Source organism: Budorcas taxicolor, chromosome 7 (genome assembly GCF_023091745.1).
Source record: "Budorcas taxicolor isolate Tak-1 chromosome 7, Takin1.1, whole genome shotgun sequence".
NCBI lineage: Eukaryota > Metazoa > Chordata > Mammalia > Artiodactyla > Bovidae > Budorcas > Budorcas taxicolor.
The window spans coordinates 38,492,048-38,513,947 of NC_068916.1; the positions used below are offsets into that span (position 1 = coordinate 38,492,048).

Here is a 21,900-nt window from a genome sequence, read left to right on the forward strand (position 1 = left end):
GGCGATAGTGTGCCACCAGGAAAATCCTCTTTACCTGTCTTTCAGCCAAAACAATAGCCAAGTACCAAGACTTGTCAGCTTCCTCAAAGGCTCTAGGGAGAATCCTTACAAATCTCTATGACGTAGAGTCTCTTCATATCTCTACCTTGCAGGTGGAAATGTGGGCTCACAGAAGTCCAGGAGGACCCATAAGATAATCCAACCAGGATTTGAACCCTGGTCTCTCTGTCTCCCAGTCTGCCTGCAACAGCTTCCTGTCCTTCCAGCTCCTGGCTGTCTCTTCTGCCCCATCACTGGGCAGTGCTACCTTTGTGGAGCAGACAGATTAGACAGGGAGTAGAATATTATACAGGACAAGAAGGACTTTCACTTCTGCTTTTTCTCTCGTTTACCTCCCTTATGCAGCTTTTGCATTGAAGGTGAGGTGATGAGACAGTTCCCATCCCTGGGGTAGAGAGAAGCTGGGCTGAAGGATGAGGCAACTAATTTTGAGCACCTTCTCTGTGCCAGGCATTATGCCAACCAACATTCATTCCTACATTAATTCAGGACACAGTAATGAAGCACCCACTGTTGGCTGGTCACAGGTGACACAGTACTTCCAAGCTTTTGGCACACAGCAATAAACACTTATATATTTATTTTATATGTAAAGAAAGAAAGAAAATGAAGTCGCTCAGTCCTGCCCGACTCTTTGTGACCCTGTGGACTGTAGCCTGCCAGGCTCCTCTGTCCATGGGATTCTCCAGGCAAGAATACTGGAGTGGGTTGCCATTTCCTTCTCCAGGGGATCTTCCCGACATAGGGATCAACCCTAGGTCTCCCGGATGGCAGGCAGACTCTTTACCGTCTGAGCCACCAGGGAAGCTTTATATGTAGAGATACGTTTTAAAATATTCATACTGTAAATGAGCCCTCAGCTTAAAAAATATTTATTGACTAAAACACCTACTTTCAGCCTTAGGTACCCGTGACACATGCAGGTATGAAGTCTGGAACTCTGGAACAAATCTAAGCTAGAGATTGAGGCTCAGAAATTACCGGCATTTAGGACATGCCAGTGACCAGACGGGATTCCTCAGGAAATCTGGGTAAACGATCAGCAAGGTGGACCTTGTTTGCCAAACAGGAAGGAAGGGAGGCATACCCATGACAGGATGGCGCAGAGAAGGGCTTGATAAAGAGGTAGGAAGGGACCAGACTAGAGCGGGAGCTTCTGGAAACCTTGTTAGTTCCCAAGGGTCAAGAGTCAAATGCTGCAAAGCGGAGCAGCAAAGATTATGAAATACGACCGGTTCTAGCCGGAGCAGGACTGCTAGTGACCTGAAGCCAGACTAAAGTGGAATGAGAAAGGGAGGCCAGAGCCAGAGGAGGGGAGAAGAGAGAGAGCCTCGCTGTAGACGCATGGAGATCTTTCTCTTACCAAGAGGAAAGACTACATAGCTTGCGGGCTGCCGAGAAAGAGCGAGAAAGACAGGAAGGCTTGGAGCTCCAGGGATGCGAAAGGAGAAAGATGCACAAAAGAGGGCGGAAGCATTAGGGCGGGACCCAGAGCCCAAGAGGAAGGCCAGCCCAGCCCAGTCTTCTTTTCTATCTCAAAACGATGGGGCAGGGCGCAATCTCTGGCTGGATTTGCGGCATGCCGGACATTACTAGATACTGCCGGCCCTTTCCGAGCGCGCCCCACTGCGTAAGATCACCTTTCCCCAGGCTACACCACCCTCTGCTTCCGAGGGCAGAGCGGATCGCGCGGCCCACGGTCTGGCCGCTGCTGATTGGCCCACGGGAGCCACCTGACCGAGCCGGCCAATCGGAGGCTCTCTCCCAAGGAATGGGGCCCCACGTGTGGGCCCTGGTGCAAGGCTGAGCTGCTGTGAGGCCCGGCGGCCATACGGACAGCGAGGTTAGAACAGTTCTCAGCCCCTGAGGAACTCAAGAGGAGGCCCGGCCTCCCCCAACCCCGCCGGATTCCTGCCTATCCGGCGACTACAACCCCCAAACCCTTTTGCTAAATTTCCTCTCTTGGCAGCTTCTGTGACTCAACTGAGGTGTGTTCTTCCTTGTCCCTCTGCCTTGACTGGTCCAAAGTGGTGATTTGGAGGAAGACAGACCTAAGTTCCAGTCATCGTGTGACCAATGGCAACTGTTTAACATTGTTGAGCTTCATCTGTAAAACGGGACTCCTAATACCTACTGTGGTGTTTTTGTGAGGATTGTAAAGCCCAGCGCCTGGTATATGGTGAGCTCCCCCAAAACATTGATTATATATATTTTTTACTATTGTCTATATTTCTACCTATCAGGAATTCACAATCCTCATTATACAGGGTCTTGTGTTAAGCTATTTTTTATTCCTGTCCTCTTACTAGAATGTAAACTGTCCACGGGAATGTGCCTGTATGCCTTTTTAGTCTTCCAACTCCATGGTCTCTTCACTTGGTCTGACAAGGGTAAATTTAACTTATAAACAGTAGCAGGACAGAGTATACAAAATCAAGGAATTTATAGCACGGAGACTCTCAGCAGTTAGGTGGGGCTATTTATAATGCAACATTAATGTACTAGGGAAAAAAAAGTCTTAGAAGACTACCAGGTACCAGCTCTGTGAGCTCAGGCAGATCTTGACCTCTCTGAGCCTCATGAGAACAATAATCATGACTGTAACAACTGCAGGACTAACCAGCTGCTAGATACTATGTGAAGCTCTTATTAGTTGTCCACAACCCCACTTGACAGAGAGGACACACAGGCACAGAGAGGTTCTGTAACTTGCCTGAGATCACACAGCTATTAAGTGGTAGAGTTGGGGGTTCAAACAAGGTCTTTGGGGTCTGAGTCTACACCCATAACTGCACTGTGTGCTACCTCTCAGGCACCAGCACAGGCAGTTGGCACACAGTACGAAACTATGGAGAGGGCTGGGCTAATAGGGCAAAGTCTTCTCATCTGTGAACCAACGGAGGTCAGTGTAGCTGAAGGGCAGAGAGGGAGGGGAACAAGGTAGATGACGAGCCTGGACTTGCAGGCAGGTCCACATCTTTAAGATGTCTAGGCCACAGGGAGGAGCTGAGGTCAGCATGGTAGAAGCATATGACTAGGTGTTCCAAGGGCGTTTTTTTGGGGGGGCCCACACTGCGAGGCTTGTGGGATCTTAGTTCCCCAACCGGAGATCAAACCCTCACCCCTTGCATTGGAAACACGGAGTCTTAACCACTAGACCACCAGGGAAGTCCCTTCACAGGCATTTCTGACCCTTTTGTTGCCACAGATGTGGGATGCAGAAGGCAGCAGCGGTCTTTCTTCTACTATGGTTTAGCATCAGTCCTTGCCAAGATTGGAGATCCAGGGCCTATCATAGCCCTAGGTCCCCTGGCTGTCCCCCAGGGTCCCCTCCCTGGGCAGGACTAGAGATGTCACCACTTTGCCCCCTCCCCCAACCCACTTCCTCCTTTCTGGTCTCATAATTGTCGTAGGCTCATTAATATGACTAATTAGGTAGGCCTAAAGTCAGTTGCATTCTCCTATCCTCCCACTGTGTAAACCCTGAGATGCCTCATTATTTAAAGCCTCTGCAAGTCTCCCTGGGGCTTATTATGAACTCTAGACACATCAACTGACTCTCCAGGCAAGGGGCCCAGAATTCGGGGGAGCAGGGCAGGGCTCCTGTTGACCATTGAGCCTCAGTTGTTCATTTCATTGGTCCTGTCTTATCACTGACTTCTCTGGAAACTCCCTGGCAGTCTCCTCATACTCCCTGGGTTTTCTCACCTCCTGTCCTGCCCCTATCAAAGGCTTCTGGTCCCACCTCCTCTGTGATGACTCTTGAGGTATTCTCTCTCACCTGCTTCTTCCTCTAGGTCTTCATACCAAATGTATTTCCAGCCACTAACATGACATGTGCTCCTGATGTCCTTCAGGCTCTCCAAACCTAACATGCCTGAACACCAACACCTGCCTTACTTCAAAGCATTCTTGTAAAAACATTAACCCAAGTGTAATCAAGCCTCTGCCCTTATATCCAGTTTACAGGAAACACAGGGGGGATATGAACAGGTAATGAAGAAGCATCAGCCGAATGTAGAACATGGGGCCAGATAACTGGCCCAATCCCTGCAAAAGTCAATATTTCAGAAAAACAGGAGGTGGAGCATTCAAGGTTGTAAGAAACTTAAGAGCTGCAAGGACAAATGCAATATATGAAATTTGATTCAATTAATTCAGAAAAATCATCTATCAGAAACGTTTGGTAGAAATTTGAATATGGAAAGAACTTTAGATATTAGGGAATTATAGGTGGTACTGTGATTATATAGGAGAACGCCCTCATACATTGGAGAAGTTTGCAGAGTCTTTAGGTGAGAAGTATCACAATGTCTGTAACTCACTTTGAAATTGTACAGAAAAAAAATATCTTTATCTCTGGGACTTCCCTGAGCATCCAGTGGTTAAGACTTAGCGCTTCCACTGCAGGGGGAATTTAATCCAGCATGTTGCATGTAGGGGAAAAAAAAATCTTTATCTCTGAAGCAAATATAACAAAATTTTAACAGATACTCTAGGTGTATTGATTATATCTTTTTGTTTTGTATGTTTGAAAAATGTCACAATAAAATGTATATTTGAAAAATTAACATAGGGAGAAAAAGATGATGGTGCCCAGCTTCCTAATGCTGTTGCACAAGCCTATGGGCCGCAGGACCTTCAGTGTAGAAGCCTTCAGAGGACATGTTTCTGCTGCGGACACACTCCAAGCAGCGATGGTATCTGCGTTCCTAGCCTCTATGATACATCTTTAAGCTCTGTACATCTGCACTGATGTGAACCCCAAGGCAGCAGTGTGTACCCTGGAGAGAGCACACTGTAACAAAGTCCATATTCAACCAATTATTACAGATTTGGTTCCAAGCTTGCTACCAAGATTGAATGAAAAAGTTGATCTTCTGGTGTTTACTCCAAGGAGTCCCGGGATTGATAGAGGCAGCTTGGGCTGGTGGCAGAAACGGCAGTGAAGTGATGGACAGGTGCTTACCATTGGCCCCAGATCACCTTTTACCAAGAGGATTGTTCTATTTGGTTACCATTAAAGAAAACAATCCATAAGAAATTTTGAAAATAATGAAAACCAAAGGTTTACAAGGCATCACTGCACTTTCCAATTAAGCAGGCTGGGAAATCCTGTCAGTCCGCAAGTTCACCAAGTCCTAATCTACAGTGTGTGCTACTTAAAGCCAAATGCATTTGGCATATTTTGAAACTGAAGTCATCTCTTAGTAAGTAAAATTGTCAGAAATTTGTCATCCAGAAAAAGGCAGACAAGTAAGAGTATTTCCTTTTACCCAAGAATCAGGCCTATAGAAATATTTGCACCAATGCAAGTAAGTGTGTGTATGTATGTATGTGTGTATATATATATATATATATATATATATATATATGCAATTTGAATTTTACATATTATATATATATGAAGAGACTATATAATGACAAAGTTATACTTAATTATATGTGAAGAGGATATTCATTTCAGCATTACTTGTAATGGCAAAACAATGAAGTTAAGTGTCCATCAGCAAAGGAATTGGTAAAATAAATTACAGTATATTCATGTTACTGAATATGAGTGACATGTCCAACCATTAAACATGAGTCAGGTCGGTATATACTGAACCAGAAGGGGTTCGTGGTGTACTATTGAGAAGTGAAAACAAGCAAGTTACAAAACAGTGTTAACCTATATATATATATTTTGAAAAACTAACAAAGAAGGTTTGTGTGTATGTGTATATGAGAAATTCTCAAAAGGTCCATAACAGGTGGGAATAGAGGAGTTTTAAATTTTTTGTGTTGACATTTGTACAATGATAATGTATTCTATAATTAAACAAATTCTTTTTATTAAAAAAAAAACTGACATATATTTACCCCCCTTGTCCCAGCTGTATTCCTTATGTCTGGCATCTTAGTGGCTGATGCAGCCATCTCTCTAGCCTGGAAGTCTGGACCCTCGCTCTGGCTCTTCATACTCCGTCATGCTCCCATACAGTCTCCATGTCCTGCCCTTTCTACTTTCTGAAGCCATTCTTAGTCCATTTTTTTTTAATATTGAGGTATACCTGATATATAACATGTGTTAGTTTCAAGTATACAATGTAATAATTCAATATTTGTACATGTTATGAAATGATCACTACGTCAGCCTAGTTAATATCCATCACCATATACAATTACAAAAATTTTTTTTCTTGGATGAGGATTTTAAAATCTACTCTCTCAGCAACTTTCAAATATGCAAAACAGTGTTATTAACTATAGTCATCATGCTATATATAACATCCTCCAGATTTAGTCCATCCTTTATCCCCATTTTCCTGCCATTGCTCTGGTAAAGACCATAGCTACCTTTTGACTCATGGTCCCAGCATCTTCCCAGGTATCTCTGCCTTCCCACTCATCTTCCACATAGTCCCAAGTTCATGTTTTTCGATGTTGTATCTGATTGTGGCACTCCCCATGCCAGTGGAATTAAATTCCAGGCCTCAGAGCTCTTCATAGTCTGCTCCTGATGACTTCTTAAAATTCTCTCTCCCTTTCAGCCACTCAACCAGATCCCTTTACATTTCCTTCATACTCTTCAGAAATATCTTCTGAAAAGAAAAGAAAAAAAAAAGATACAAAAGTATCTTCTAAGAACTGAGGCTTAAAACAAAAGTAACTAGAAAGCTATAAATTCAATCTGAGACACTGTTAAAAAACAGAAAAATCTAATTCTTAAAAGCATGTTTGAAGGCCTTGCTGTTAAAAAAAAAATCCATCCTATTAAACTGAGGTATTTAATTGAGAAAAACCTAATTTATGAGCTTCATCAAATGGGAAAGTATCCACATAAGAGAATGGGTATCAGTGGTTTGAAGGATAATCCTGGGGACAATAATGGACCCCTTTTTAATTTTTTAAAATATTTGTTTATTCATGTATTTCTTTTTGGCTGCACTGGGTCTTTGTTCCGGCATGCAGGCTTTCTATAGGTGCAAGTGGAGGCTACTCTTATTGCAGTGTACAGGCTTCTCATTGAGGCGACTTTTGTTGGGGAGCATGGGCTCTAGGGCCTGTGTGCTTCAGTAGTTGAGGCTCCTGGCTCTAGAGTGTGGGCTCAGAGTTGTAGCACTTGGGCTTAGTTGCCCTGAGGCATGTGAGATCCTCCTGAACCAGGGATCAAACTTGTGTCCCCTGCATTGTCAGGCAGATTCTTAACCACTAGACCACCAAGGAAGTTCCATGGAGCACCCTTAAGAAAGGCCATGTCACAAATGATCTGATAACACAAAGAAGGATAATTGAACAAATTAACATGAACATCAACAATTCTGAACCAAAAAAAGTGATTCAGGAGTCTACATTCAAATGTAAAGAAGTTTTAAAAATACCTTAATTAATTTATAGCACTTTTATTTTTCTGTTTATGAATGCATAAAAATGATATGTGAGTTTTTAAAACTATGAGTAAATCTAAAGGAGCTCCTTATGTAAGTTTAAAATTAAGAATATAAGGAATTAAGAAAAAAATCTTCAAGATCTCCCGAAGATTCAAGAATATTACAAATCTACAGACGGAAATATGTAGCCAACAAGTCCAGAGATCAGCCAAACTCACTGAGGGAGGCAGGGTTCATTTAATTCACTTCCACTCAAACTGGCCTCACGGCTTGCCCTTGCTCCTACCCCAACCATGTTGGCCTGTGATCTGCCTCAGGTCACTTTAGCCTTGAGAAGTCTCCCACAGGAGGTAACACTCCACACTAACCAATGTGTGCCCAGCGGTGGCTTGTATGTAGGGTTTAGGAAATGTTGCCTGAGGTCAGGGACCCTGTGCTATGGCTTCTCCTCTGCTTCAGCCAGCCTGAGCCCCAAGGCCTTGACTTCACATGCATCACCCCTTGACCTTTTATCTGGTAGACATTTCCCCCTAGAACCCTGGAGGGGATCCAATCATGAGTGAAGAGTGCCCACTTGTTAGGTCCAAGCCTGGGCTCTGGCCCCAAGGTCACTCAGCTGTCCTCTGCTTCCTTGAGCCTGCAAGCCCCTCCCTTCCCTCTCACTTCCTATCTCTGGAGAACACAGAGGTACTGGGTGGGACCTCTCTCAGTTTCCTTCCCTTCTCACTTAAAACATAGCTGAGGCCCCTTGCCTTTCCCTGCATGTCTCAAATATTAAGGGGTTTCTCATCTGCCCTCTGGGGCACCCATCCCGCTATGGCCCCATTCAAACACCCTGTACCTCCTTGCACCTCCTTGACCTCTCATTATTATTGTACCCTTAACTTCCCCCTCCCAATTGACTTCTTCCCAAAACATTGTACTTATTCAGTGTTATTCATTCAATAAGACATTTAATAAGTTTCATTTGATTTACTCATTCAATCCACAAATATCTGTCAAGCATCTACTCTGCACCAAGGCACTGGCAACACAGCAGTGAATGAGTCCTAACTTCTTGGTATGTCTATTCTAGACAATGAGAAAGAGGGAGGTATGGGACCAAAAAAAAAAAAAAAACCATCAGGCAATTTAGACTATAATTTATAAGGGTGGGAGGGATAGATTGGGAGTTTGAGATTGACATGTACACACTGCTATAGTTAAAATAACATGCTTTTCCATAAAAAAAGAAAAAGAAAAGATTTGTACTACTGGCATAAAGATAGATCTATTGAGTCGGTGATAGTGAGGTGGATGAACCTAGAGCCTGTTACACAGAGTGAAATAAATCGGAAATAGAAAAACAAATATCATATATTAACACATATATATGGAATCTAGAAAAATGGTACTGATTGACCTGTTTGCAGGGAAGGAATGGAGATGCACATGTAGAGAAGGGACTTGTGGACACGGGGGGAAGGAGAAGGTAGACGAACGGAGAAAGCGTTGATATGTATACACTATTGTGTAAAATAGACAGCTGGTGGGAAGTTGCTATATATAAACAGGGAGCCCAGCCTGGTGCTCTGTGATGACCTAGAAGGGTGAGGGGAAGGAGGGAATATATGCATAAGTATGGATGATTCAAGTTACTGTATGGCAGAAACCAATATAACATTGTAAAGCAATTTACCTCCAATTAAAATTAAATTTTATAAAAGATCTATTGGTCAATGGAATAGATTGAGAATTCAAGAAGAAACCCAGGCTTCTATGGTCAACTGATTTTTTCTTTTTCTTTCTTTTAAATTAATTGTTTAATTAATTTGTTAAAATTAATTTAATTAATTAAAATTTTTGGCCACATTGTGCTGCATGTGGGATCTTAGTTCCCCAACCAAGGATTGAACCCACACCTTTGCATTGGAAACATGGAGCCTTAAGCACTGCACCACCAGGGAAGCCCCTGATTTTTTGGCAAGGGTGTCAAGACCATTATCAAAGAGGAAAAGTCAGTCTGTTTAAAAAAATGCTATTGGAACAACTAGTTATCCACATGCAAAAGAATGAAGTTGGATCCCTACCTCACACTATAGTAAATTAACTCAAAAGTCCTAAATGTAAGGGCTAAAATTATTTCATGGGATTAAACAATGGTTTCTAAAATATTACAAAAAACACAGCAACAAAAGAAATAAACAGATAAATTGGACTTCATCAAAATTAAAAGCCTTTGTATTTCAAAGGATACTATCAAGAAAGTGAAAACAAGTCACAGAATGGGATAAAATATTCATAAATCTTATATCCAAAAATGACTTGTATCCAGAATACATAGAGGATCCTTATAACTCGACAACAAAAAAAGATATTACCCAATTTAAAAAATGTGCAAAGAATCTGGATAGACATGTCTTGAAAGAAGATACACAAATGGTCAAAAAGCACAAGAAAATGAGCTCAACATCACTAGTTGTTCGGGAAATGCACACTCAAACCACAAAGGGATACCATTTTGTACCCACTGAGATAATTATACTCAAAAAGGCAGATAATAAAACATATTGGTGAACGTATGGAGAAATTGGAACCCTCACACATTGCTGGTGGAAGTGTAAAATGGTACAGCCACTTTGGTAACATTCTTCAAAGAGTTCCTGATAATTCCTCGAAAGGTTAAACATGGAGTTACCATATGACCAACAATTCCACAATTCCACTCCTAAGTATATATGATAAATGAATTCACATGTCCATGCAAAATTTTATCCATGAATGTTCACAGCAACATTGTTCATCATAGCCCCAAAGTGAAAGCATCATTGGAAAACAAAACAGCAACTGATAAATGAAATGTGGTATATGTATATAATGGAGTATTATTCAGCCATAGAAAGGAATGTAGTACTGCTACAAACAACAACATGGATGAGTCTGGAATACATCATGCTCAGTGAAAGAAACCAGACATAAAAGACCATGTACTGTTTGATTCCATTTATATGACATGTCCCAAACAGGCAAGTCCACAGAGATAGGGAGTAGATGAGTGGTTGTTAGGGCCTAGGGGAAGGGAGGAAGTAGGGTGTGAGTACAAAGTTTCTCTTTAAGTGATGAAAGTGCTCTGGGATTAGATAATGGTGATGGCTGCACAACTTTATGAGTGTATTAGAAACCACTGGGGAATTCCCTGGCAGTGGTTAGGACTCTGTGCTTCCACTGCAGGGGATCCAGTTTGATTCCTGGTCAGGGAACTAAGATCCCACAAACTTCGAGGTGCAGCCAAAAACAATTGTTTTAAATTAATTTAGAAAAAGAGATCACTGGATTGCACATTTTACTTTTTAATTTATGTATTATTTTATATATTTTTCTATTTTTTGGCTGTACCACATGGCTTGTAGGATCTTAGTTCCCTGACCAGGGATTGAACCTAGGCCCCCTGCAGTGGAAGACCAGAGGTCTAACCATTGGACCACTACGGAATTCCTGGATTGTACATTTTAGAAGGGCAGATGTTATGGTATGTGAAGTATATCTCAATAAAAAGAAAATAAAGACATAAGTAGGGAAAAATCAGATAATTTCAGGGAATGGTAATTGCTGTAAGTTACCTCAAGAGGAAGAGGTAACAGAGTGACCTGGTGTCAATTGGAAGTCCTCAAGTTGAGGGAGGAGCCAGGGAAGCCTGTCTGTAGAGAGACTCTTGAACTCATAGACAGAAAGTGTCCTGGCAGAGGTGGGAATGGAATCTTCCAGATGCAGGAACACAGATCCTGAGGTGGAATAGTTTACTCAAGACGGAGTCCCTTCTGCCTTTAGAAAGTCTTCCCTCCTAGCCTCCAACATCCTCCTGTTCTACATGGCCACCTGTTTTCCATGGTTTTTGCCTAAGGTCTTTACCTGAGGGCTGTGAAGATTTTCCAGATTATTTGGAGCATAGCTGTTTTTCCAACCGTGGTTTTTGCCTAAGGTTGTCACCCGGGCATGTGAAGACTTTCCAGATTTTTCCGAGCTTATTTGGAGTGACGGATCCAAATTTCCAGACCTTTAACTTCCATTTGAACTCCTTGATCTGCCTCAGAAAACACCTCTCTTCAGTCCCTTCAGGCTTCCCGCTCATGAGAGACGCGCCACATCCCAGCCAGATGAATCTCTGTGGGCCAAGCATTCCAAAGAGAGGGTGCTGGAGAGCCTTCAAAGCTTCCTAAGGACTTACTTCATCCAGTAAACTCAGGGCAGGGCTTTAGTCTTGTCTGTCAGTCCTAGAATTAGAACCCAGCAAGGGCATGGTTGTCATGGGGATGCATATTATAACATGCTGGTTTTAATTGAGAATGGAGTCAAATCTTTTCTGATTGAAAATCAGTGTGAGTGCTTGCTTCAGCAGCATGTATACTAAAATTGGAATGCTACAATTAGCATTAGAAGATTAGCATGGCCTTAGTGGAAGGATGATACGCAAATTCATAGAGCACTCCATATTCTTATATTAAAAAAGTCAGTCTCAGTTGGCTGAGGCATTTGATGATGGGGCCCGGTTTTGCCATTTTAGACACATGAAACATTTTCTATAAATTGATAGAGCTGTATCTATAGCCCCAGGGCTTTATGATGTATTTAAAGCACATATATAGTATGAGTGAGTGAGTGTTGCTCAGTAGTGTCCAGCTCTTTGTGAACCTATGGACTGTCTTATCCTACTGGGCTCCTCTGTCCATGGAATTTTTTTCAGGCAAGACCACTGCAGTGGATTGCCCTTTCCTTCTCCAGGGGATCTTCCTGAACCAGGGATCGAAATCGTGTCTCCTGCAGCTCCTGCATTGCAGGAGAATTCTTTACTGGTGAGTCATTAAGTGACTGCTGCTGCTGCTAAGTCGCTTCAGTCGTGTCCAACTCTGTGCGACCCCATAGATGGCAGCCCACCAGGTTCCCCCGTCCGTGTGATTCTCCAGGCAAGAACACTGGAGTGGGTTGCCATTTCCTTCTCCAGTGCATGAAAGTGAAAAGTGAAAGTGAAGTCGCTCAGTCGTGTCCGACTCTGTGCGACCCCATGGACTGCAGCCCACCTGGCTCCTCCATCCATGGGATTTTCCAGGCAAGAGTACTGGAGTGGGGTGCCATTGCCTTCTCCCATTAAGTGACTACTGGGTGTAAACTCTGAGCCTTAGACCACTTGCCAGAACAAGACACTGCTTCTTTCTCAGCCTCTGTTTTCATATGTAAAATAGGACAATATCCTCTTTTTGCAGGGAGATGATGGGTGGGTGGGTGTAAAATGGTGACCCTTAGGCAGGCAGAAGGTACTGTGCTCTCCTGGCCACCAGCTGCAAACCTCCTCCTTCCTCTGACTTCATCCCCCTCCCCCCTCCCAGAGCCCTGCATTCTTCCACATCCCCCTTTCTCACCTGGGAATTAGTACCTTCAGAAGTGCTTGTCTGGAAGCTGAGGGTGATTCTGAAAAATCAAGTGCTCAGAGGAGAGGTTTGGAATGGAGGGAAGACTGACCTGTTGGGCTGGGGAGCCTGGTGGCATCTGAAGCAGGTGTCTCATGGGCAGCTACTCTGTGTGAGCCCTCCTGCCATGTCCTGCCTACATTGACATATTCAATCTGCCCAATGACCTCATTTGTGAGGCTCAGGAAAGGGAAAGATTTGCTGATAAGTGGCCCCACTCCAGTTTGAACCCACATCTGTCTGACTCTAGATACTATAGGCTCTCATACTTTCTGAAAGTCATCTGGCACAGAGGCCTGAGTGTTCCCCAAACATCCCTGAATCCTTTGAGGGATGGTTTGACATGACCAGGTGGTCCATGTGAAAGTGAAAGTCGCTCAGTTGTGTCCCCCTGGACTGTAGCCCACCAGGCTCCTCTGTCTATGGGGTTCTCCAGGCAAGAATACTGGAGTGGGTTGCCATACCTTCCTCCAGAGATCTTCCCAACCCAGGGATCAAACCCAGGTCTCCCATGTTGCAGGCCGATTCTTTACCATCTGAGCCACGAGCCATAATTCTTCTGTCGTTTGAAGACACAGACTTAGAAAAGAGGTGATCATTAGAAAGCGTTTCCTGGGCACACTTACTCTGATCTTCATAGTCCTGGGCTTGGTCACTGGTGGTCATAAGGGGCTCACCAACTGGCTTGGACTAATATGTAAAGCCAATAGTTACTATAAGGGCTCATACAAGGGAAGAAAAATGACTGCCTACAAGGGAGGAAACAGGAAAGGCTTCCAGGAGGAGAAATCTTCTAAACTGGGCTCTGAAGCAAGTTTGCATGACAGGGGAAAAGGCAGAGGAGTGGGCCTGAGTACAGGATGGATGGGACGTGGCCTGTCCTGGCATGGTGATATACTGGGCAGCCGGGAAATTGAGGAGGGCAGGAGGGCAGAGATTAGAGGCCACTACACTCAGGGCTTTCCAAAGAGAACATTTGAAAACAGAACACTTGAAGGTGAAAACTTGAATCCTTGGGGCTAAGGCTACAGGGTCAGGTTAGCTGACATAAACCTGGTATTTTGGGGAGGAAGGAAATTGCTGGAGGGCTGTATGGCTCCAAATGCCAAACCTTCCTCAATCTTAAGTGGAAGCCTGATCCAGTTCTGGAGAAACCACTCGGTGGGACAGAAAGTCTTAGACTCGTCACAAGGAGTGGTTGTAGTATTCACCAGCAGTGTTTGGGACTAATCACCACAGGCCTCCAAACCTCCCCACAAAGCCTGGCTATTTCATCAGAGAGCATATGCTGCTCTTGTCCAGCATGGCTGAAGAGCTTGAACTGGGAGTTGGGGTGGGAGCTCAGCTCTGAATAAGTCACACTTCCTCACTTCCTCCCTGGAAGATGGAGATAACGAGTGCCCATCTCAGGAGTAGATGAGAAGTGTCTTGCAGAGTAGCTGGCACAGAAGAGAAGCCACAACTGTTACTGTAACAAAACAGTCCTAGCATACCCCAAGGCAAAGGCCTTTTGTTTCTAGAGGAGGTATCCATTTCTTCTGGGCACTGCTGGCAGAATGAGCTTTCAGCTACACAGATGAGATTCTTAATCTGCTTCTTAACCTTCCATGGCTCCCTACTGCCTTTCCAGTTAAAAGCTGAATTCTTTAGCTTAAAAAAGAAAGTCCTGAATTGTCAGGTCCCTGTGGCTTTCCCCATCTCCGTCTGAGGCCTCTTAAGTGCACTCGTCACCTCTACCGCTCCCGCCTTGCACTAGCCTCTGACCACACTGAACTGTGGTCAGTCCCTCCAAAGCCCGGTTTCTGCTGGAATCTCTAACTTATCCCCTCCTTTCTAAGCTATTCCTGAATATCCTTCTGAGTTCCCTGTGAATGTTACTTCCATGGAAGGCCTTCCCTGACTGTCTCTGAGCCCTCCTCAGCTCCCCCAGCACCTCTGGCTTCTCTCTCAGTGTTCAGCTCTCTACCTTGTTACTACTTCTCTGCCTTTCCCACAAGACTCTGAGGGGGAACACAATGAGTATCTGCTGAATCAATGCATAGCCTTTTTTTCCTTCCTACTTACATAGCTTACAACCCCATGGACTATAGCCCACCAGGCTCCTCTGAGGGGAATTTTCCAGACAAAAATACTGGAGTGGGTTGCCATTTTCTACTCCAGGGGTTCTTCCTGACCCAGGGATCAAACCTGTGTCTCCTGCATTGGCAGGCGGATTCTTTACCACTGCACCACGTGGGAAGCTAATATCTGCTGAACTCATGAATGAAAGGGGAGGGCAGTTCTAAGAAAAAAGGAGTACACTGGCAGAATGTCTCTACAGGTATCTCTTTCAGCAGGTTACCAGTATTGGTAATTTACAGATGAAGAAACTGAGGCTAAGGTAATCTCTCTGCCCACCACTCAAATTGCAGAGTTCTTACGCACAAGGCACTGTACTGGGCCTTCTCACCTACTGTACCCAGAAGGTGTGTTTGCCAGGAGCAGAAGACGTGAAACGACAAGACTCTGAGACCTTGCAGAAAGGCTTAATCTCTCGGGCCTCATTTCTGCATAGGGCAGCTAAAGGTTTAAAGGAACTCATGCATGAGAGTGCTGATTCGATCCTTGGGTTGGGAAGATCCTCTGGAGGAGGGCAGTGCCCAGCATGGTGTCCAGTATACTGCATAGACTCAGCAAGTATTTACTGATTCTAATCTCTGTCTTAAGGATGGGAGGCACAGGCCCAGTTCCTTGTGCTGAGACGAGGAGGGCAGGCCACAGCCCTATCCTTTCTTCCCCTACTTCGGGAGCCAGTGTCCTTGTGAGAATATAGGGTCCTGTGGGTCCCCTCAACCAAATGCTGGCACCCAATAGGTGCTTAGCCTTCTGAATGGGAGTCACCAAAGGAAGCTGCTGTGGGTGAGACCTCTGTAGCCAAATTCTATTCTGAAGGCAGGAAGGGATCCTTGAGTCATTCCAGGAAAGTCCAGGAGGTTTTCTCTGGGATTCTAGTCTTTTCCCTAAGACCATCATCAGTAAGCTGTTCATCCCAGCTGCCTGTCCTCCTTTAGCTCCTACGCCTATTGTGTGTGGGGTAGTGGGAAAGAATCCACCTTCTAATGCAGGAGACGCACAGGGGACTTGGGTTCGAACCCTGGGTTGAGAAGATCCCCTGGAGGAGGAACTGGCAACCTACTCCAGTATTCTTGCCCGGAAAATAACCTATGGATAGAGGAGCCTGGCGGGCTACAGTCCATGCGGTTGCAAAGAGCTGGGCATAACTGAGCACTTAGGCACTAGACCTATTCCATGGGGCCTGTGAAGTTGGAGAGAGAGGTTCGTTTAGGTCAGTGATGTCTAGAAGTCAGCTCTGGAGGAAACATTGTCCTTGTCCCCCTTCACACCTTTGCACCTTTATTTAAGTGTTTTTTCCTAAGTCTGGAGGCTTCCTAAGGTAGGGATCTCATCCTTTGTTTCCCCAGCATCTAGCAAAACTGCCTGGAATACAAAAAAAAATGGTTGCTGAAAGAAGTAATGAAACATCTCAGCATTTATCAAGTATGTAGTCCGTATAGGCTCCAAACACCTTTCCTTGCCTTGCAAGAGCCTCGGAGCCACCCTGTGCTTTGGAAACCACAGGTGACGAAACTGAGGCTTGTGGCTTTTTAACTGAGTGGCTCAAGGCCAGTGAGTGGCACCTCACAGGCCCTCAGGATGGTCATGGGAGAATAAAGGGTTACAAGTAATCTGAATTGGGGCAGTTGATAGGAGGTAACTGTCAGTCAGAAATGACTAGTTCAAAAGATTAGGTGCGAAGAAGTCCCAGGTGGTGCTAGTGGTAAAGAACCCGCCTGCAAAGGCAGGAGACCTGAGAGCGCTGGTTCGATCCTTGGGTTGGGAAGATCCTCTGGAGGAGGGCAGCCTACTCCAGTAGTCTTGCCTGGAGAATCCCATGGACACAGGAGCTGGGCAGGTTACAATCCATACCGTGACATAAAATCGGACATGACTAAAACAACTTAGCATGCACGAAGGAAGAAGGAGCCAGTCAGAGCTCCCTATTGAATTGACTAGAAAGGATTAGCAGGAGTCACTCCTTAGCAGAACAAAGGGCGGGTCCTTGTAGGGCGGGACCCTGGAGTGTAGACCCAGCTCTTCTTCGACTCACTGCCAACCTGACTATGCACTTGGGAACAGTCAGGATACCTCATTCTCTTCAACAGGAGGCCGCCTGAGGTCACAGTGCTCCCCTCATCACACTGGTTCCAGGGGACACCTTCCTTCCAAGAGAGCCTGCTTGCTTTCTTGGCAGGGATGCATCCCAGCACTCAGATGTGGTAAGGACCTGTTGTCTATCTCCTTGGCTGGTCTGTGGGTCTTGGAGGGAAGGAAGCTACGGGCATCCTGAGCTCCAAGTCTACTGGGGTGAAGGCTGGGGAAGGCTGAAGGACGGAATTTAGGCTAGAGCAGCAAGCGAAAGCCAATACCGCGCAAGACAACGCCAAAAGTGCCTTTCTCCCAGGTGGGCTCGCTATTAACAGATAGAAGGATGGCGGGTAAACACTCCACTGAGGCAATAATTATGCACATTTACTAAGCCCTAGGAGGAATGGTAGTCACGTGGCTCTCGAGGGCGGCGCCCTCAGCTTTGAGATGGAGTTAACACTAATCACAGAAGGCTTTCTGGAGGAGGCGGAATTTTTTATGGCGGTCGTTTGTGATTTTTTCTGAACATCGAGGATGAACTTAGCACTCTAGGGACCAAATAGGTACCCAGGTGAGCTTTTTGTCGGGGAGCAAGCCGGGAGGGGGAGGGGGGGTCAGAGTTGGATCGGGTTAGGCGTAGGGCCTGGGGGACGTCGGCGTCGCGGGGTCATTATTTGGGTTTCCCCACCTGCCCTCGCGGTGTCTTTGGTGATTGGACGCAGTAGGCCAGTGCTGCGGGGCCCCGGGTACTGGGTGCAGGCCTCGAGGTGCCAGGCGCCCGAGGGCAGAGCGCCCCAGACCAGGAATTAGGCGAGCAGTCTTGGCGGGACCAGCTCAGCGGTCCGCCCTCCCACCGCTGTTCCGCCGGGGTCCCGATGCCCGGCCCGCAGGGGCGAGGCGCGCGCTCCCCGGGGAGCAGGGCTGCTGAGCAGGCGGCCTGCGCGGGGCGGAGGTGGCACGAGAGGGCCATCTGCCTGGGTGCAGAGAACTGCAGCGTCCGCGGAGCGAGGCTCGGCCCCTCCGGGCCCCCAGCCCGCGTCCACTGCCCCGCGCGCACACACCTACTGACGCCCGCCCGCGCCCCCGGCCCGAGTCCCAGTGCCAGGCCTAGACCCGGACTAGGCGCGGGAGGCGGTGCAGGGATTAGTGGACCCCTCCCCCAGCGCTCCCCTCGCCCCGCCCGGGGCTGCGAGGACCCCTGGGCCCGGGGGTGACGAGGGAGCTTCGTCCCGGCGGTGCCCGGGCTCGGGACTCGGCCTCACTGAGCGGGGGCCGCACCGCGGCAGGCCGAGGTGCGGGCGCGCTGTCAGATTGCTGCCCGGCTCGGGTGCGGGGGGTGGGCTCAGCGCGGGGGTCGCCTGGCCTCATACCCCCACGGAGGCCAAGGCTGGGCGGGCAGTGCCCGGGCGGGTAACCCGACCCGACCCGGCTCCCGGGAGCCGCTCACCCCGCACGGCCGGGCAGGGGGAGGAAAAGGAATGGAGGGAGGGGGAAGGGAAGGGATGGTGGGTGAGGGGCTGTGGGGACCGCAGGGCTGAGTCCCCGGCCTGTCTGCGCTGCTCTAGGGCGGCTGCCTTTGGCGCCTGGGACAAGCCAGCCCCCGGCCTCGCGGGCGTCGGGCCTGCGGCTGGAGGGAGCCCTGGGGCTGCACAGGCTTGGCTCGGGGAGGCAGACCCGAGCTGCTGCCTCCATTTTGTTTCCTGCTCTGCTTGGTCTGTGGTGGTGGTGATGTGGGCTTGGGGTGCGGCCCGGCAGGGGGTTCACCTGCGGCCGCGCCTGCTCGGGGTTTGAGGCCTCGAAGACCCCAGCCCAAGCCCCCAGGTGAGCCCCGCGGTAGGAGGGGGGTTGCCTTGGTCTCGAGCCCGAGCCGAACGGGCTGAAGGCAGGTGCCCAGTGGATAGGGAACCCGGGCTGTAACCTAAGATGGAGGCCGGGACTGACGCGGGCCCGAGCGGGGCTGGCGGGGCGGTCGGACAGGCCTCAGCCCAGCCAGGTGCCGCCGGGGCTGGGGCTCCAGACTGGTAGGGTTCTGGAAACGTGTGCAGCCCGGGGCCGGCGCAGCTCCCCGAGGTAGGTGAGGGGATCGGAATGCCACCCACGACGCCCGCAGGCCCCGACACTCCGGGGAGGCGCGCGAGGCCCCTGGGGAGCCCGCCTCAGGCCCCGCCCGGGCAGTCGGGCCGGCCCGTAGGCCCGGGCCGCGAGCGGGCGCGCAGGGGGAGGGGAGGGGGCGGCAGCGGCGGCTCCGCTGATTGGGTGGCGCGCTCGCGAGCCCGACTTCACCCGCCCTGAACCCCGAAGAGTGAGGCAAAGGAGCGCGCGCCTTGGGGGAAGGGGTGCGCGCGCACTCGGGGCCCCAGCCGCACGCGGGCCGGCGCGAGGCGCTCGGTCGCACGCGCCACCGCGGGGGCGCGCGCGGTGGGGGTGTGAGGAGGAGGCGGCGGCGGAATAGGCCGGGGCAGGTCGCGCTTGCTACCTTCTCTCCTGAAGAGAGACGCGGGGGGAGGGGGGTGCGGCGAGCGGCTCCACGCTCTCCCCACCGCTCCGCTCGCGCCCCAGTGTAATGAGGGTCACCCCCTCCCCCCAGCCGGCCCGGGAGGGGGCGCGGGGCACGGTAACTAGTGCGCTGGGGTGGGCGGCGGGCTGGCGCGAGCGGATGGGGGAGGCGGCCGGGCGGGGAAGATGGTGGTGGCCGTGAGGTGAGGGGCGCGGGGGAGGGCCGGGCGCGGCGCAGGGTTGGTGGCCCGCGGCGTTGCAGCCGCAGGCCCCCTCCCCCTCCATCACTACCAGCCGGGCTCAGGCCTAGCCGGCCGGGCCTCCGCGAACTTCCTCCCCGCGCGGCCCGTGCCCCGCCGGCCTCCCGCGCGCACCTCGGCCTCCGCCTCCCTTCAGGTAGCCGGCTGGGGGGCACGGGGCCGGCTGCCCTCCTGCAGCAAACTTTGCTTGGTGCTGAATATTGATGAGTGCGATCGGCTCGGCCAGGAGGTGCTACCGGCGCTGCGGGAAGGAACGCGGCCCGGGCAGGCGGCGGCGGCGTCGGCAGCAGCCATGTTTGTCAAGCTGTAGCAGCTGCTGCTGCTGCTGCCCTGACTCGGCTTCACCGACTGCCTCCGTTTCTCCCCCTGCCGCGTTCCGGCCTCTGGGCCTGGAGCTGTGGACCAAGCAGGCCTGCAATCAGAAAGGAGAACTTCGGGGTGCACCCGCTTCGCTGACTTGCTTGCGGCCTGAGCACGGCCACTGCAAAGGCTCGGGCGCCAGTTGGGGCGCAGGGTGCAGCGCTATTGTGACCGCTGCGCCCGAGCGAGCCAGGAAGGATGGGGGGGGTAACCTTTTTGTGCAGCGTCCCGGAGCCCGCCTCGAACCCTACAGCCCCCTGCTTTTGGGAGATCCGGCCGCTGGACTCCTAGCGGGGGAGGGGAAAGACAATCCTGTTTGAGATTTGGAAATTTCTACTGCCAACGGGATTTTAATTTTAGATCAGCCCAACTGCCCACCAGTCTGCAGGAAAAAGGGACGGGCTGTTTCCATGTGGCAAGATCTACCCGTCTCCGGGAAGATGGAGTTCGCGGAGGCTCAGCGAGGCTGTTTTTCCATCGTCAACTGGGGAACTTTTTCCACCCGTGGAAGTGCAGCAGAAAAGCATTGAGGCCACTAGGCCTTGAGAAGTGGCTGCCATTTTGAAGATAAGAGTCAAATGGCCCATTAACCCAGATTAATTGCCGTGTTTTTGGATTCCAGGTTGATGCTGGCCCAGGATGGATCAGACCTGTAAACTACCTAGAAGAAATTGTCTGCTGCCCTTTTCCAATCCAGTGAATTTAGATGCCCCTGAAGACAAGGACAGCCCTTTCGGTAATGGTCAATCCAATTTTTCTGAGCCACTTAATGGGTGTACTATGCAGTTATCGACTGCCAGTGGAACATCCCAAAATGCTTATGGACAAGATTCTCCATCTTGTTACATTCCACTGCGGAAACTACAGGATTTGGCCTCCATGATCAATGTAGAGTATTTAAATGGGTCTGCTGATGGATCAGAATCCTTTCAAGACCCTGAAAAAAGTGATTCAAGAGCTCAGTCGCCAGTTGTTTGCACTTCCTTGAATCCTGGTGGTCCAACAGCACTTGCTATGAAACAGGAACCCTCTTGTAATAACTCCCCTGAACTCCAGGTAAAAGTAACAAAGACTGTCAAGAATGGCTTTCTGCACTTTGAGAATTTTACTTGTGTGGACGATGCAGATGTAGATTCTGAAATGGACCCAGAACAGCCAGTCACAGAGGATGAGAGTATAGAGGAGATCTTTGAGGAAACTCAAACCAATGCCACCTGCAATTATGAGCCTAAATCAGAGAATGATGTAGACGTGGCCATGGGAGATGAACAAGACAGCACACCAGACAGTAGACACGGTGCAGGCAAACCGCCATTCTTGCCATTAGCTCCTCAGGCCGAAACGCAGAGAAATAAGCAAAGAAGTGACGTGGACGGCAGCCATGAAAGAGCAGCCCTTCTCCCAGCCCCCCTTTCACTAGGAGATACAAACGTTACTATAGAAGAGCAATTAAACTCAATAAATTTATCTTTTCAGGATGATCCAGACTCCAGTACCAGTACATTAGGAAACATGCTAGAATTACCTGGAACTTCATCATCATCTACTTCACAGGAATTGCCATTTGTAAGCAGTTTTTGGTACAACTTAAATAGATACATTAATGTATATATACAGGCAACTTAAAGGGAAACTATAAAAACCAGTTATAACTAATTGGTTTTTGATTGTTTACCAGTTCACAGATGAAAGCTTATTACTAATGATAAGCTCTTTGGGAAAATT

General features: G+C 48.5%; 1 protein-coding gene and 1 pseudogene across 1 annotated transcript in view; both read left to right on the forward strand.

Annotated features, from left to right (window-relative positions):
- Positions 1-11,792: 11,792 nt before the first annotated feature.
- LOC128051805 (uncharacterized) lies at positions 11,793-11,907 on the forward strand (annotated as a pseudogene).
- A 7,666-nt stretch (positions 11,908-19,573) lies between these two features.
- Positions 19,574-21,900, forward strand: part of NSD1 (nuclear receptor binding SET domain protein 1) — a 143,926-nt gene continuing 141,599 nt past the window's right edge. The window contains exons 1-2 of the mRNA XM_052644077.1: positions 19,574-19,673; positions 20,798-21,741. Coding sequence (XP_052500037.1) covers positions 20,815-21,741 — 927 coding nt within the window. The 5' untranslated portion in view covers positions 19,574-19,673; positions 20,798-20,814. The remainder of the gene's footprint in view (positions 19,674-20,797; positions 21,742-21,900) is intronic.